At 51.5% G+C, this 13551-nt stretch overlaps 1 protein-coding gene across 5 annotated transcripts in view; it reads right to left on the bottom strand.

Annotated features, from left to right (window-relative positions):
* Positions 1-5900: 5900 nt before the first annotated feature.
* The window catches only part of BMP2K (BMP2 inducible kinase), a 102004-nt gene continuing 94353 nt past the window's right edge, over positions 5901-13551 (bottom strand). For 4 of the 5 annotated variants that reach the window (XM_069485446.1, XM_069485447.1, XM_069485445.1 and 1 more), the window contains one exon: positions 5902-7855. In XM_069485446.1, the coding sequence (XP_069341547.1) occupies positions 6495-7855 (1361 nt within the window). In that variant the 3' untranslated portion in view covers positions 5902-6494. Of the gene's footprint in view, positions 7856-13551 lie in introns of all 5 variants that reach the window. The other variant, XM_069485443.1, reaches the window with a different exon arrangement.

A 13551-nucleotide genomic window follows, 5' to 3' on the forward strand; every position in this document is an offset into this window, starting at 1 on the left:
ACTAAAACAGCTTGGTACTGGCACAAGGACGGGGACACAGACCAGTGGAACAGAACTGAGAACCCAGACATAAAACCATTCTCATACAGCCATCTAATGTTTGACAAAGCAGACAAAAACATACTCTGGGGAAAAGAATCCTTATTCAATAAATGGTGCTGGGAAAACTGGAGAGCCACATGTAGAAGACTCAAACAGGACCCACAGCTTTCACCCCTCACAAAAATCAAATCACGGTGGATAACAGACTTAAACCTAAGGTGTGAAACTATTAGAATTCTAGAAGAAAATGTGGGAAAAACTCTTATAGACATTGGCCTAGGCAAAGAATTTATGAAGACGACCCCAAAGGCAATCACAGCAACAATAAAAATAAATGGGACCTGATCAAATTAAAAAGCTTCTGTACAGCCAAGGAAACTATCACGAGAGCAGACAACCTACAGAATGGGAAAAATTTTCGCATGCTACACATCCGATAAAGGGCTGATAAACTAGAATCTAGAACTCAGGAAAATCAGCAAGAAAAAAATCAAACAACCCTATCAAAAAGTGGGCAAAGGACATGAACAGAAGCTTTTCAAAAGTAGACAGACTAATGGCCAACAAACATATGAAAAAATGCTCAACATCTCTAATCATCAGGGAAATGCACATCAAAACCACAATGAGATATCACTTATCTCCAGTGAGCATGGCCTTTATCAAAAAGTCCCAAAACAGTAAATGCTGGTGTGGATGCAGCGAGATAGGAACACTCATACACTGCTGGTGGGACTGCAAACTAGTGCAACCTCTGTGGCAAGCAATATGGAGATACCGCAAAGAGCTACTAGTAGACCTACCATTTGATCCAGCAATCCCATTACTGGGCATCTACCCAAAGGAAAAAAGGACGTTCTATAAAAAAGACATCTGCACTACAACGTTTATAGCAGCACAATTCACAAAAATGCAAAGATACGGAAACAACCCAAGTGCCCATCAATACGTGAGTGGATTAATAAAATGTGGTCTATGTACACCATGGAGTTCTACTCAGCTGTAAGAAACAATGGTGATCTAGCACCTCTTGTATTATCCTGGATGGAGCTGGAGCCCATTCTACTAGTGAGGTATCCCAAGAATGGAAAAATAAGCACCACATGTACTCACCATCAAATTGGTTTCCCTGATCGTCACCTAAAGGCACATACAGCAATAACATTCACTGTGTGTTGGGCACACGGGAGGGGGGATGGGTTATACATACATAATGGCAGCGGTGGGCACCGTCTGGGGGATGGACACGCTTGAAGCTCTGACTCAGGCGGAGCAAAGGCAATATACATAACCTAAACATTTGTACCCCTGTAATATGCTGAAATAAAAAAGAAAGTAGCTCAAATTACAGCATATATTTGTCTCTAAAGAAGTTAACTATCAATGAATTTGAACAGTGATACATTGCAAACTGTTTTTAATGTAACTTTTCAATCATTTGTGATATTTTGCTGTTTTATACCGTTCATTAAAAAAGACACAAAGCCCTTATTTTTCCACAGAACTTTAGATAAATGTTAACTACTTCAAAAAAAAAGTTCATAACAAGTAAGAGGAATCTTTCCCCAGGCCACCAATCTAAAGACTCCAGTTTGGGGAATAAGACATAATAAAACATGCAGTTGAAGTGGCAGAAAATAAAGATAGTATAATTAAATTTTTTTAAAAAAAGAAATAAAAAGAGCATTTTTTTCTATATGAAATAAAAAAAACATAAAACAATATTGTGACCTTGTGCCAAGCTTAGTCAATCCAATAAACACGCTTTCTCTTTAATGTGTCAAAGCCTCTTTTCTGACATAATCAAGGATTAAAGTGTTATTTAACCAAATAACCAATATTTTCTTTAATGAAAGATGTTAATAATCTTTAAAGAGTTTAAGAAGTTACACATAATACAAAAACTGTAAAACAAGTTATTCAAAAGGTACTTCAAAATCTAAGTTTTTGCCTTACCTTAAGTATCAGCTAAGTGTCAGCAATTGTAGTGACTGAAAAAAAAGTGCTATTAAAGTGTCCCTATTGCAAAAATTCTAGGTCAAATGGGTTTTCTTACCTAAATCCTAAACCGTGAGTTTCTTAAGAACAGGGATCTAATCTTACTCATTCTTCCATTCCATTGGTAGGTACATAATAGGGGCTTAACGTCTCCGGTGTGAATGAAAGAGCTGAATAGAAGTTTCCATCCAAAACTTTTAATAGGTAATGGTAAGTAATGAAAAATTCAAAAGTCACTGATCATAAAGAATATGCAATCCATTTGGGATTTATTGCATTTAAAGAAAGCAGATTATAACAGTAAGGTATGATAAATACAGTAAGAAAATAACTTTAAATTTCAAACAAAGTGAATCAGGGACAGAATTCAGTCAAAAAGAATAAGCAATGTAAGGCAATAAAATAATAAAATCTGTTAGTGCTCACTCACATATGGGGGGGAAAAAGCAACTGATTCTGTTTCATAACAGTTTCCCAGCTATATGTGAAGACTGAAGTTATACTTTAACAAGTTTGTTTTATAACAATTAGAAACATAATAAAGATGTAAATTCGGTTTATTTAAAGGTTAAAGTTATTTGCTTAGTGGTACAATAAAAGGCCTCAGAGAGTTCAAGTTTAACAAAAAATGGAAGTGTAATCAAAGAAAGTGCACTTAAAGCTGTTTGCCAGCGATTAAAAAGTAGCTTCTGTTAGATGACTTCAATCACAAAAGGACCACAGAAATAAAAACAGTTCTCTCGAAGGCAGCACTACCTCCGTAAGGGAAGAGTGACCCTAAGGGGCGACCCGTGTGTCTCCATCTGCCTCACTCTGTCAGTGGCTTTCGTGAACTCTCGCTAGGGGGGAGTGTTCTTTCAGACACGACTGTGGCCGCAACCCCATTTTTTAAAAAGTCCCCGTTCCCTCCGCAGTAGAGACACGGTGTGTACACGCACGTGTGCACACAGATTTTTATCTTAATGTATAAAACACCACTGAGTATAAAAGTTTTCAAATAAACTATTCATTTATGTTATCCTCACAGTAGACTGTCAGCTCAATCATGGGACCTAAAATGGTAACAGATTTGCTAAAAAGGAAAAAAATAAGAAAATGCTCACTGCACATTCTAAATATTCATTAAAACAAATGTACCCAAACTCTTCAGAACTAGTGACGTTGAAGATACCTGTACCTCCTAGCAACGGTGCCCGCGGGAAGCACCAAAGCCTAACACCGACCGGGCGGGAGGCGGCTCTGGCTGTGGGCAGGAGCGTGGCGCGGGCTCCACCCGGCACTTTCCGCCAGCGGCAGGGAGACAGCAGGCCCAGGCCGTGGCTGTCGGACCAGAACAGGGTGGCACAGAGTGGTGTCCCTCTGCAAATCCAGATAACGTCGTCACTGTGCCCAGGTAACGCACACACACAGCAGCTGGGGTGTGGGGGAGAGAATCACACTTCGGAATAAACACCCTTGGCAGGTAATCTGCACCCATCCTAACGCCTCTCCCCGTCCACCTGATAAACACAGCAAGCAATTTTTGTGTCTTAGCAGAAACATTCTTCCATGCCACAAAAAGCTGATTTAAGACTAACATTTGACTGCAGTGATGATACTGAAATAATTAAGCAAATGGTCCCCTTTTTTAAATTACCTAAAATCAGCAAGCATTATTAAAGCTGTTGGGAAGCAACTTTGGCCTCAGATTTTTGCTAGCTCCGAAACACCTGACTTCCCTCAGTGTGATGTTCACGTGTTTCGAGTCACGGCTACTTCCCAAAGCAGCACACGGGACACCCAAATAATAGTAATAATTTTTTTCAACTTTCCTTCCTTCAACTAAAACCGGACCATTCCTTAACAGAGCCAAACCCTACGGCGCTGTGTGCCACGTCCTGTCGGGCGCTCACAGGCAGCTTTAGTCTCGTGATGCCCCTGAGAGCGACCTTGGCGTGGGCCGTGTGGGGTAGCCAACGCCGCGGCCCGGACGGGGGGCAATGAGGAAAACAGGCGTCCGTCTGTACCCCTCGGGGAAACGCCTCGACTGCAACACAGCGGGATCTCCCCATTTCCACCCCCCGGGCCCCAACTGCGTCCGAGCTGCCACCTAGGAAGAGGGAAACTTCCGGGCTGTGCTGGGATAAACATACGAACGTAAGTAAATATTGTAAGTTGTCAGAATTATTTCCGCAGAATTCTGCTAACATTGTAAGCCAAAGAGTCTACACATCAGTGTCTGGATCATTTAAAATTATTCAGTGTCTTGAAAAACAAGTAAAATTCTAGGCATTTCGTGGTTATATCCACAGGAGACTATATTAATTCATCCATTACCTCTTCTAAATGATGAAACTCATGAGGTCTAGCAGAGACCAAGGACGAAAAAGTCAAAGAAACCTTATGTACACATCTACCAACAAATTTTCTTTTAAAAAAAAGAATTATGTTTGATACAAACCTACTGTAGTTCATGAATTTACTATGTGTAATCAACTCTTCACTTTTAAAAGAAAGTATCACTTGAACCTATTTTGTAACGTTTTAAAGAACATCTACTTGAACATTTGCATTAGCAGTTATTAATCAACCTGAGAATATGAAAAAAAAAATGGTGCAAACATAATATTTGCCTTTGGCACAAGGACAAGTAACCGGAGCAGCAGGGCTCTAAAAGCACAACTCTAAGTAGCAATGCGCTGCTTGGCCTGCGTCTGCTACATTGTAACTCACACACCGCATCCCTATCCAATTTGTATCTGATTCACCATGCAAAAGGGAAAAAACAGAATATGTGGTTTAGTTACATACACTTTGCTTATTTCCAAGTTCAGAACTGTGAAAACAGGCAAATAGCTTATCCCCCCGGGGGCGCTATGATTAAGAGATTCTAGCAAGATGACTCATAAAATATACTTTGATTGGGTTGGAAGAGTTAATTTAAAACATAGCAATCCAGGAGAGTACCAGTTGATAAGAGTTTCCGCCCCTTTTTGTAAATTGCTTTCACAGTTCTAGAAACTTCCAAATGTTACTCTGATAGGGAAGGACAGTTAATTTTAACCTAAAATAGATACAGACGCAGGAACACGGATACTGTATTCACATTAATTCATAGATGTATTGTCTACCATTAAACACAGTTTCTATAAAATCTCAAGTTTGTAATTAGGATTTACGGTGGGGGGAAAAGGCAATTTTGGTAGCCGGGTTCTTCTCGGTAAAGACACGGTCCCCCTGGCAGGGTCCCAGTGCTGGTCCCTCACCACACTCCACCTCCCGCCAGGGTCGGGCCAGCTGGGCAGGGGGTACTGGTGGCGGACGCAGGGACCCTGCCCCTAAGGCTCGGTGGCCGTCACCATCCTGTGCGCTTTATCAACACTGCTCCACCCTCAAACCTAGTAAAAGTAACAACTGTTGCCTATGACTTGGGGACTATTTGGTGAAGGTGGTGATTTAATAAAGCACATTATTAAATGCAACATGATTTTACATTGTAAACGTCTTTAAAATTCAGGGTTTCAGCTACATGCTTTTTTCCTGAAATAAAATTTCTACATAACCCTCGTCCTCACTCCCAGTTTTTCTAATAATCTGCTTTGTTAGGGACATGATACTAAAAATTTGGGGCAAGGAGCCATTCAGAAACAGAGTATAAAGTGTTTCTAAAATACTGAATGTTTTTTCTTGGTAGCTATCTCATTTTTTTCTTTTACATTTTTCAAATGTCAGATATTTTTCTCTATGTTTTTGTTCTAGGCTTCTGTGTAGGGATTCCATTTTTTAAAATTTATGTCTTAATTGACAAAAATTGCATATATTTATCATGTACAGCATGTTGTTTTGACATGTATATACTGTGGAATGGCTAGAGCCAATTAATATAGATGTATTATTTCATACACTTATTAGATATTCCGTATTAATGGCACTTGTTTTTAAAAATGAAAACAGTTTTAGGCACAATAGTCAGTTACTTCTGGCTCTGCTTTGGAGAAAGATGTACAGAATGTACTCTCCAGAAAATAATTTTTCTAATTCTTTAGGAGAATTAGATTGTTTTTTACTATGTGGAAATTAGAAGAGACCTTAAAAAACTTCACAAGCACAACCTGTGCTAGTGCAAATAACCCTCGTTTGAAAAGCTGGGTCTGGCCTGAGCCTGGGCTGCAGACACACACACGTGACACTCCGCCACCGAGAGTGACGACAGCGTCGCGGTCCCCGCGCGTGAGCGGTCCGTGCGGTCCCCGCGGCGCGGGTGGCGGGAACCGCGCGGCCCCTTCGCTCCTGCGGGGAAAAGGCATCGAGTCACTACCCTGTAGAAGCTTCCTTTTTCTATTTGGTTTATTTAAAAATCACCTATTCTGATCGACTCCAGGAACGAGACAGGAAGAGCGACACAAATCAATTTTCTCTCCGATTCATCAAACCGCCGCACTCTCGGGCACTTTCGGACACGGGACCCGGCGCGGCTACGGCTTGGCCGGGAACGGGGCGGCCCCGAACGGGTCGGGCTCGGCCGCGCGCGGCTGCGGGGGCGGGGGCGGGATCGGGCCGACGCCCCGCACCACGAGCTCCGTGAAGGGCACGGCCCCGAAGTCGTCCGTTTTCAGCGCGTCCGCGCCGGGCAGCGCCGCCTGCAGGGACCCGAGCAGCGCGCCCTGCCGCGGCCGCCCGGGCTCTGCGCGCGCGTCGCCCCGGCCCTGCAGCGCGGGGAGCCAGGGCGGCTCGGCGGGCCGGAAGGGCTTGGCGCCGAAGGGGTCCAGCAGGCCGTCCTCGGGCGGCAGGGCGCTCGCCCGGTCCTTCCCGTCGCTCAGCGCCACGCTGATGTTCTCCTTCGAGTCCGAGATGGTCAAGAACTCGCTGCTGCTCTGCGAGTCCCGGCGGCCCGGCCTCCTGTGCCTGCGCGCCCGCTCGGGGGTGCGGTACGGCGGCTTCGGGGCCTTCCTGGCGCCCGCGGGCGTCGCGTGGTGGCGCTTCCCGTTGCCCTTGGCCGCGTCGTGCTTGGCGCGGCGCTGGCGCGAGGACAGCTTCTGCAGGCCGCGCTGCTTGGTCTTCGGCGGCGCGCTCCCGGCGACGTCCTCAAAGGGCACGAGGCCGAAAAGGTCCTCGCGGCTGCCGCTTCTGCTCGCGGCCGCGGGAAAGGGCTGGAACGGGGCGGAGCCGAAGACGTCGACGCTCCGGGGACAGGCGGGGGCCGCGTCCGCCTTCCTGCTGAACGGCGCCTTCGAGAACACGTCCGGCTCCTCCTGCTCCGGCCGCGCGGCGGGGAACCGGCGCCCCGCGAGGGCCTCCCCGTCCCCCGCGCGCCGGGCCTGCGGGGCGCGCACCGCGGAGAAGGGGACGGCGCCGAACACGTCCACCTCCTGCCCGGGGGCCACGCGCGGCGGGCCGGGGCCGGGGGCCGGTCCCCGGCCCGGCTCCTCTCCGCACACGGGGCTCCCGCGGCCGTACCGGGCCTTCGCCGGCTCGTCGTCCGAGTCGGAGCTGCGCTTCTCCTCCTCCTCCTCTTCGGAATCCATGAGCAGCGGCCTGTGACCCAGGTTCTCCGGCTCGGTGTCGTCGTCGTTAAAATCCTGTTCTCCCTGAAGGACTTCCTCATCCTCCTGCTCCTCCTCCTCACTGCTCTTGGGAGAAGGCGGATCCGATTCAAAATCGCTTTCAGACTCACCGCTGCGCTTCTGAACCCGACCCTGCGCCGACGAGCTCGCGGAGGTTTTCCGGCCAGTCTGCTGATCTCTGGACTCTGGGCTGGACCGTCCGTTCCGCATCGGGTTCGCAGCGCTGTTCTCTTGATTCAAGGATGCACGTTCAACTTGCTTTTCGGGAGAACCTGCAAGGTTCAGAGAGAAGTTACTACAGCATTCTCATGCATTTCAGAATCCGCTCGCGCCGGGTGTTAGCACATGAACACGGCATTACAGATGCCGCCTGCGAGTCCCCTTAGAGGACGAGAGTGTCGCGATTCTTTGTCGTCAGCCTTAGAGAATGCGCTTGTCCTCACCTAGAAGGTTCTGTCTAGTTGACCATTACTGCGGACAGAGTCACTCGTCTAGGGACCCTGCACCCTGCCCACCCGTCACAGCCCCTCCCTGACAGCCAGCTGTGGTTCACAGTCCCCGGAACAGGACCTGCCTGTAGTAAACACGCAAATCCGCCTCCCAGCATCGCAGTAAGAGCACCCCGCCAGGGCTCACCGCGCACCTCTCACTCACCAGACCCCCTCCTGGCCTTTCAGCCCTGCTGGGCCGCGGCCCGCAGAGACCCACGGGCAGGAGCGGCTTGTCTGCCTAGTTACACTTCACTGTTTTTTTTAATCAGCATCCCGTTCCGCTTTTTGTACACCAGTGTCTCTGGAGCTGGGGCAGCGTGCGTGCAGCCCCACAGCCTGATCAAGGGAGACCACGCACTGCACTGGGCTGTCCGAGGACAGCTGCCTTCTCTAGCTGCCTGTCGTCTACCTGCGACATCTCCACCGCCGCGGTGACGGTAAACGCAGGCTCCCTTTGAGAACAATCTAACCATCGCCAGGCCAACCACGTGGTAGGTAGTAAAATCACACCGAGCAGACACAGTGCTTCACGGTCTGACTGAGTGGTCTCTGCACGAAATCGGCGCCCTCCCCATACACGGCACCCTGACCTTCCAGGGACGCTCCCCTCCCTGCCCTTTGACTGAGATCCAGCGTTTCCAAACCACTCCGCGAGGCCGAGGCCGGAAGCACAGTGCAGTCGTGAATATGCCAACGAGCTTACGACAGGAAACCCGTCACTTCCTGTCATGAGCACGGTGGTCGCTGGCACGTGACGCCTTCTCCGGGGAGTCGCGCTGTGTCCTCCCGCCGCTCTGGTCGCGGGGACGTTTCTTTCACTAATACCCCGTCCCCACGCCCGTCCCCGGGTTCTGTCCTCGGCGGGTCTCCGGGGTCTTCACTCCCCGTGTCGGTGCCAAGCGCACCCGCAGGTTTGGCTGCTGGTGACACCTGTAACCTGCACTCAGATCGCTAATGTTTACCATGAATACTTACTTGTCCACGCAGAATATGGATCCTACCGTTACCTCAGACTCGATAATTTAAAAAAAAAAAAAAAAAAGATTTTTTTTTCCTCTTAAAATGTGCTCCCCCCGGCTCCCTCCGCTCAGGTCCTCGGACCGGCGGGAACCTGGAGGTCGGCTCCCTCCTCCCCCAAGGCGGACTGTGTCACGTCTCTAGACTCTGTCTGTCCTCTCCCCTCCGGACGCCCGTCTCCTCCCCTCGCTCCCAGCGGCACCGCCTCAGCCCCGGCCGCGAACTGCTCCCTCCGAAACGCCGACCCCGTGGCCGCCTGTGTGGCGCCTTCCCGCGGCCCTGACGTCCCGCCTAGCGTCCCCTAGCGCGTCCCCTAGCGCGTCCCCTAGCGCGTCCCCCTAGCGCGTCCCCTAGCGCGTCCCCTAGCGCGTCCCCCTAGCGCGTCCCCTAGCGCGTCCCCTAGCGCGTCCCCTAGCGTGTCCCCTAGCGTGTCGAGTGCTCCTCCCTCCCGGGGCTCCCCTCTGCCCGTCCCGAGCCTCCCCCGCATCCCCACGGCTGTTCTCGGTGCGGCCACGCGGCCTGTCCCCGCTCAGACCCAGGAATGGAAGCACCTGGATGAATCTTCTCGAGCTACCTTGCCACCCAGCCTCTTCATGTCTGCTCCCAGCCACCCAGGAACCTGACGGGCGTCGGGACCAAGGGACGCTCTGCCCTTCCCCTCTCCCCGCGGCCGCCCCGTGACTCGGGGCGAGGCCCTGCCGCCCTCCTGCCCCCGCTGGACAGCCCAGCCTGCGTCACCGCCCTTCAGAGCCACCCCGGACGACACTCGCTCTGTGCGCGGGGCCCCGATGCGGCTCGTGCGACCCCTGGTCGGAGTGCCTGCTCCGCCGCACGGCAGCTGTCTCCTCGTCCCTCACTGTCGCTACCACTTGTCCTTCGTACCTCGCCATCACTCATCTGTGCCCTCGCGCTGCGCTGAATCGGTACGTGCCGGGTGCAACAAGTGACCGAGCTGGCCGACCATGTTCAGAATGGACGACGTTGCAGTGAACACAAAGGAACGTAATGAGAAACTCATGACATCTGTGCGTGTTGTTTCAGCTCCGAATTCACTCAGCCACTTGCATTTTCTTGCTCATTCAACAAGAAACAGCACACGCTGCGACCGAGCCGACGGGGGGGGGGGGGGGGGGGGGAGGGGAGCCGACGGGGGGAGGGGAGGGGAGCCCACAGGGGGGAGGGGGGAGCCGACGGGGGGGGGAGGGGGGAGCCGACGCGGGGGGGGGGGAGCCGACAAGGGGGGGGAGGGGAGCCGACAAGGGGGGGGGGAGCCGACGGGGGGAGGGGAGGGGAGCCGACAAGGGGGGGAGGGGAGCCGACGGGGGGGGGGGAGGGGAGCCGACGCGGGGGGGAGGGGAGCCGACGCGGGAGGGGGGGGAGCCGACGCGGGAGGGGGGAGGAAGCCGACGCGGCCTCTGCTCTCCACAGTTGACACCAGCGCACGAGCGACACGAGTGGTGACCAGTGAGCAGGGCACAAACCCTCGCTGGACATTCGGTGACAACCGAACCGTGAGGAGCAGCCGGCCGCGCAGAGGAGACGCGGGAGGCCGCCCCGGGCAGAGGCAGGCCGTGCACGGAGGCGGCCGGGAACTGAGACGGCCCGCGAGGCGCGGCACGTGACAGGCGCAATGACACACAGCAGCAGGCTGGGGACTGGGCACAGCCCGTGCCCCGCGACACAAAGGCAGTCCCCGGCCGTGCCGGAGAGCCGGGCTTTCGCTCAGGAGGTCAGCGTTCAGCTACAGCCGTCAGCAGGCTTGGAAACGGGACCGTGATCAGGTGTACATTTCGAACAGACGACCCCCTGCCCTGTAGACACGGACCGGACGGGGGGGCGGTGGGGGCTCGGGAAGAGGAAACCGCAGTGACGCCAGTTAGAGACTGCGGTGGCCTGGACGACAGCGGCGTCAGCGCAGACAGGACAACTAGGGACCGGGGAGGAAACCCGGGTGGCCGGTGGCCCGTGAGCACAGGACGGAAAGAGCGAGTCGCGGAGCGGAGAACAGCATGGAAACTCGGCTCGGGCACGTCAGGCTTGGCGGACGAGGGAGACGGCGCTTACCTATAGAGCGTCAGATGCCCAGGACCTGGGCACAGCGGGCAGCTTTCAGCTGAAAATGGACGTGGAAGTCACCGCCGTGCTGAGGGTACAGAGAGGCACAAGACTAAGGGACATCACCGAGGCAGCCAGCTCAGGGGACGAAAGGAAGGGCCAACGCTGGTGTGTGAAACACGCGAGTCAGCAGAGGAGGATGAGCCCGGGAAGCAAAGACGGACGCGCCGGCCAGAGAGGACAGACCCGGTGAGCAGAGCGTCGTCGTCATCGGAGCCAGGAGGGGAGTGTTTGCGGGGAGGTGACAGTGCAGAGGGTCCAGAGGCTGAGGGCAGACGGCGGCCCGGGGCTCTGTTCACCCTGTGCATCGCCGGCAACCCCGACCGAGTGCACAGTGCCAGGAGACGAGAACGCGGAGAAACCCGCCAGGTCGCACCTAAACACGAACAGAATCCCCCGCCAGGTCCTTAAGCAGCCAAGAGATACATGCTGTGTTTGTCACCAGATTAAACGCAAATCAAACGCAGATTCTCAAGTCTGACTTCTCCCATATAGAGCGTACTTCTCATATTGAAAGCAAAGGTTATTTTTAGATTAGCTGAATTTATTTTTATTCAAAAGCAAAATATAGATGGTTCAAAAAGACGTCCAATCACCCTGACTCTGGAGCATTTAACTGATCACCTCCTCAGGCTACTTGCCCCCCGAAAGCCCCAACATGCACCCCCCACACCGGCTCGTGGACACCTCCAGGATCATTCCAGGATGTTCCCCGAAGTGCTTCTGCAGAACACTAGTCCCCTAACAGAGCCAAGCCAAACCAGCAGTTCTGTGGTCTCGGGTAGCTGAGTCTGTTGGAGGAGGGACTCGGGAGTCTGCCCCCACCCCCACCCCCACCTGGAACACGCCCACCACAGCCGCCAGTGAGTCCTGCACCAAACAGCCTAATTGTATGAAACACAGTACCCCAAATCTGCTTTACTATGCTTTTATCTACAGGTAACACCTGTTAACCTTTATAAACAATTATGCAAAAAGCACTTCGGGAAAATGCTGCTCCACAACTTATCTGGGCAGATACTCCACCTTGGAGACTGTCTTTCAATTAACCTTCTTTTTATTATTCTTATATTTTAATCCCAATCTTCTTAAAATTTACTGTTTCCTCTACACAACTGGCCATCATTGCTTTCCAGAAGACACCTGTCACTTTACGCTTCTCATTGTGTGCCCTGTCAGCTTATCAAAGTTGCATCAATAGAAATACACCTTTCTTTGTCGTAAAGTGCCTTACAGACCTATTTTTGTAACTGTCAGTGTCGGTACGAGTTTGTGGAGGTTTTTTACTTACCATTTTTAATGCATCTTTCCAGGTATCAACACAATCCATTTGCTATTCGGATAGAAACATGATACAATATTGCATATACAACTTTTAACTATTTGCCAATAGAAACTCTAGGTTATTTCTAGTTTCCCAGCATTTTAAATGGAACCATGACTCAAGTACTTTTTTCTTGACGGGAAAGAAATAAAAAGAAAACTCTCCGTTTTTTAGTAACAATTTCCCTTTATCCACATACTGTCATTCCCTCCTTGTGGCCAGTTAGCACACAGCTACGGAAGCTAACCCAGTACAGCCCCTACAGAGTCACAGCTATTCTAGTCTTTGCTCAGACAGGAAATGAGAGAGAAAGTTTCACTTCACCAAGGTGAGAAACAGGGACTCTACCCAGCGCCTGACACGTGACGCGCACTCATCTGGCACCACCACCGCCAGCCATTTCACCCATCACACTCGACCACCTCGTGGCGAGTTTTCTGGGCCCAGTGGCTGAGGGTGAATGTAAATGAGAGGGAGAGAGAGGAGGAGAGAGAGGAGCAAACAGAGCCACGGCTAATTCAGGGCAGCGCAGGTTCCACGTGGTCAGAAATGAGCCGCAGTGAGAGGACCCACAAATGTCCACCTGCACACACAAGGGTGCACTTCGGTTCCTGGAAATTCTCTGACTTTTAAGCAGCCGTGTTTGAGAACACAGTATGAGAAATGGAAAAGGACAGCTTTCAAAAAGAGCAAGACGAGACACACACAATGTCTGTGCCACCTTTGAGGGGAGCTGGGGAAATTTCCTGTTGGTGTGGACAGACTGGTTTTATCTATTTTATAAAAGTCTTTATCCAGATTGCTTTTCTCTGCTATATTCTCACAGCCCACACTGACACTGCTGAAATGTCTGTCTGCTGCTCCGTTCCTCCCCCCCCTGCGTGAGCTGTCACAAAGTCAAGAGCAGCCACGAGAGGTTCTCCCACAGCACTGTCAGAGTCGCTCAACTCCTCAGCCCCACGCAGGTGCCGCAGCCCTGACTCCCCAGCACCCCCTGCTGGAGACACACCGAGCTCCAGGC

This window comes from Eulemur rufifrons, chromosome 13, assembly GCF_041146395.1.
Source record: "Eulemur rufifrons isolate Redbay chromosome 13, OSU_ERuf_1, whole genome shotgun sequence".
Taxonomy (NCBI): domain Eukaryota; kingdom Metazoa; phylum Chordata; class Mammalia; order Primates; family Lemuridae; genus Eulemur; species Eulemur rufifrons.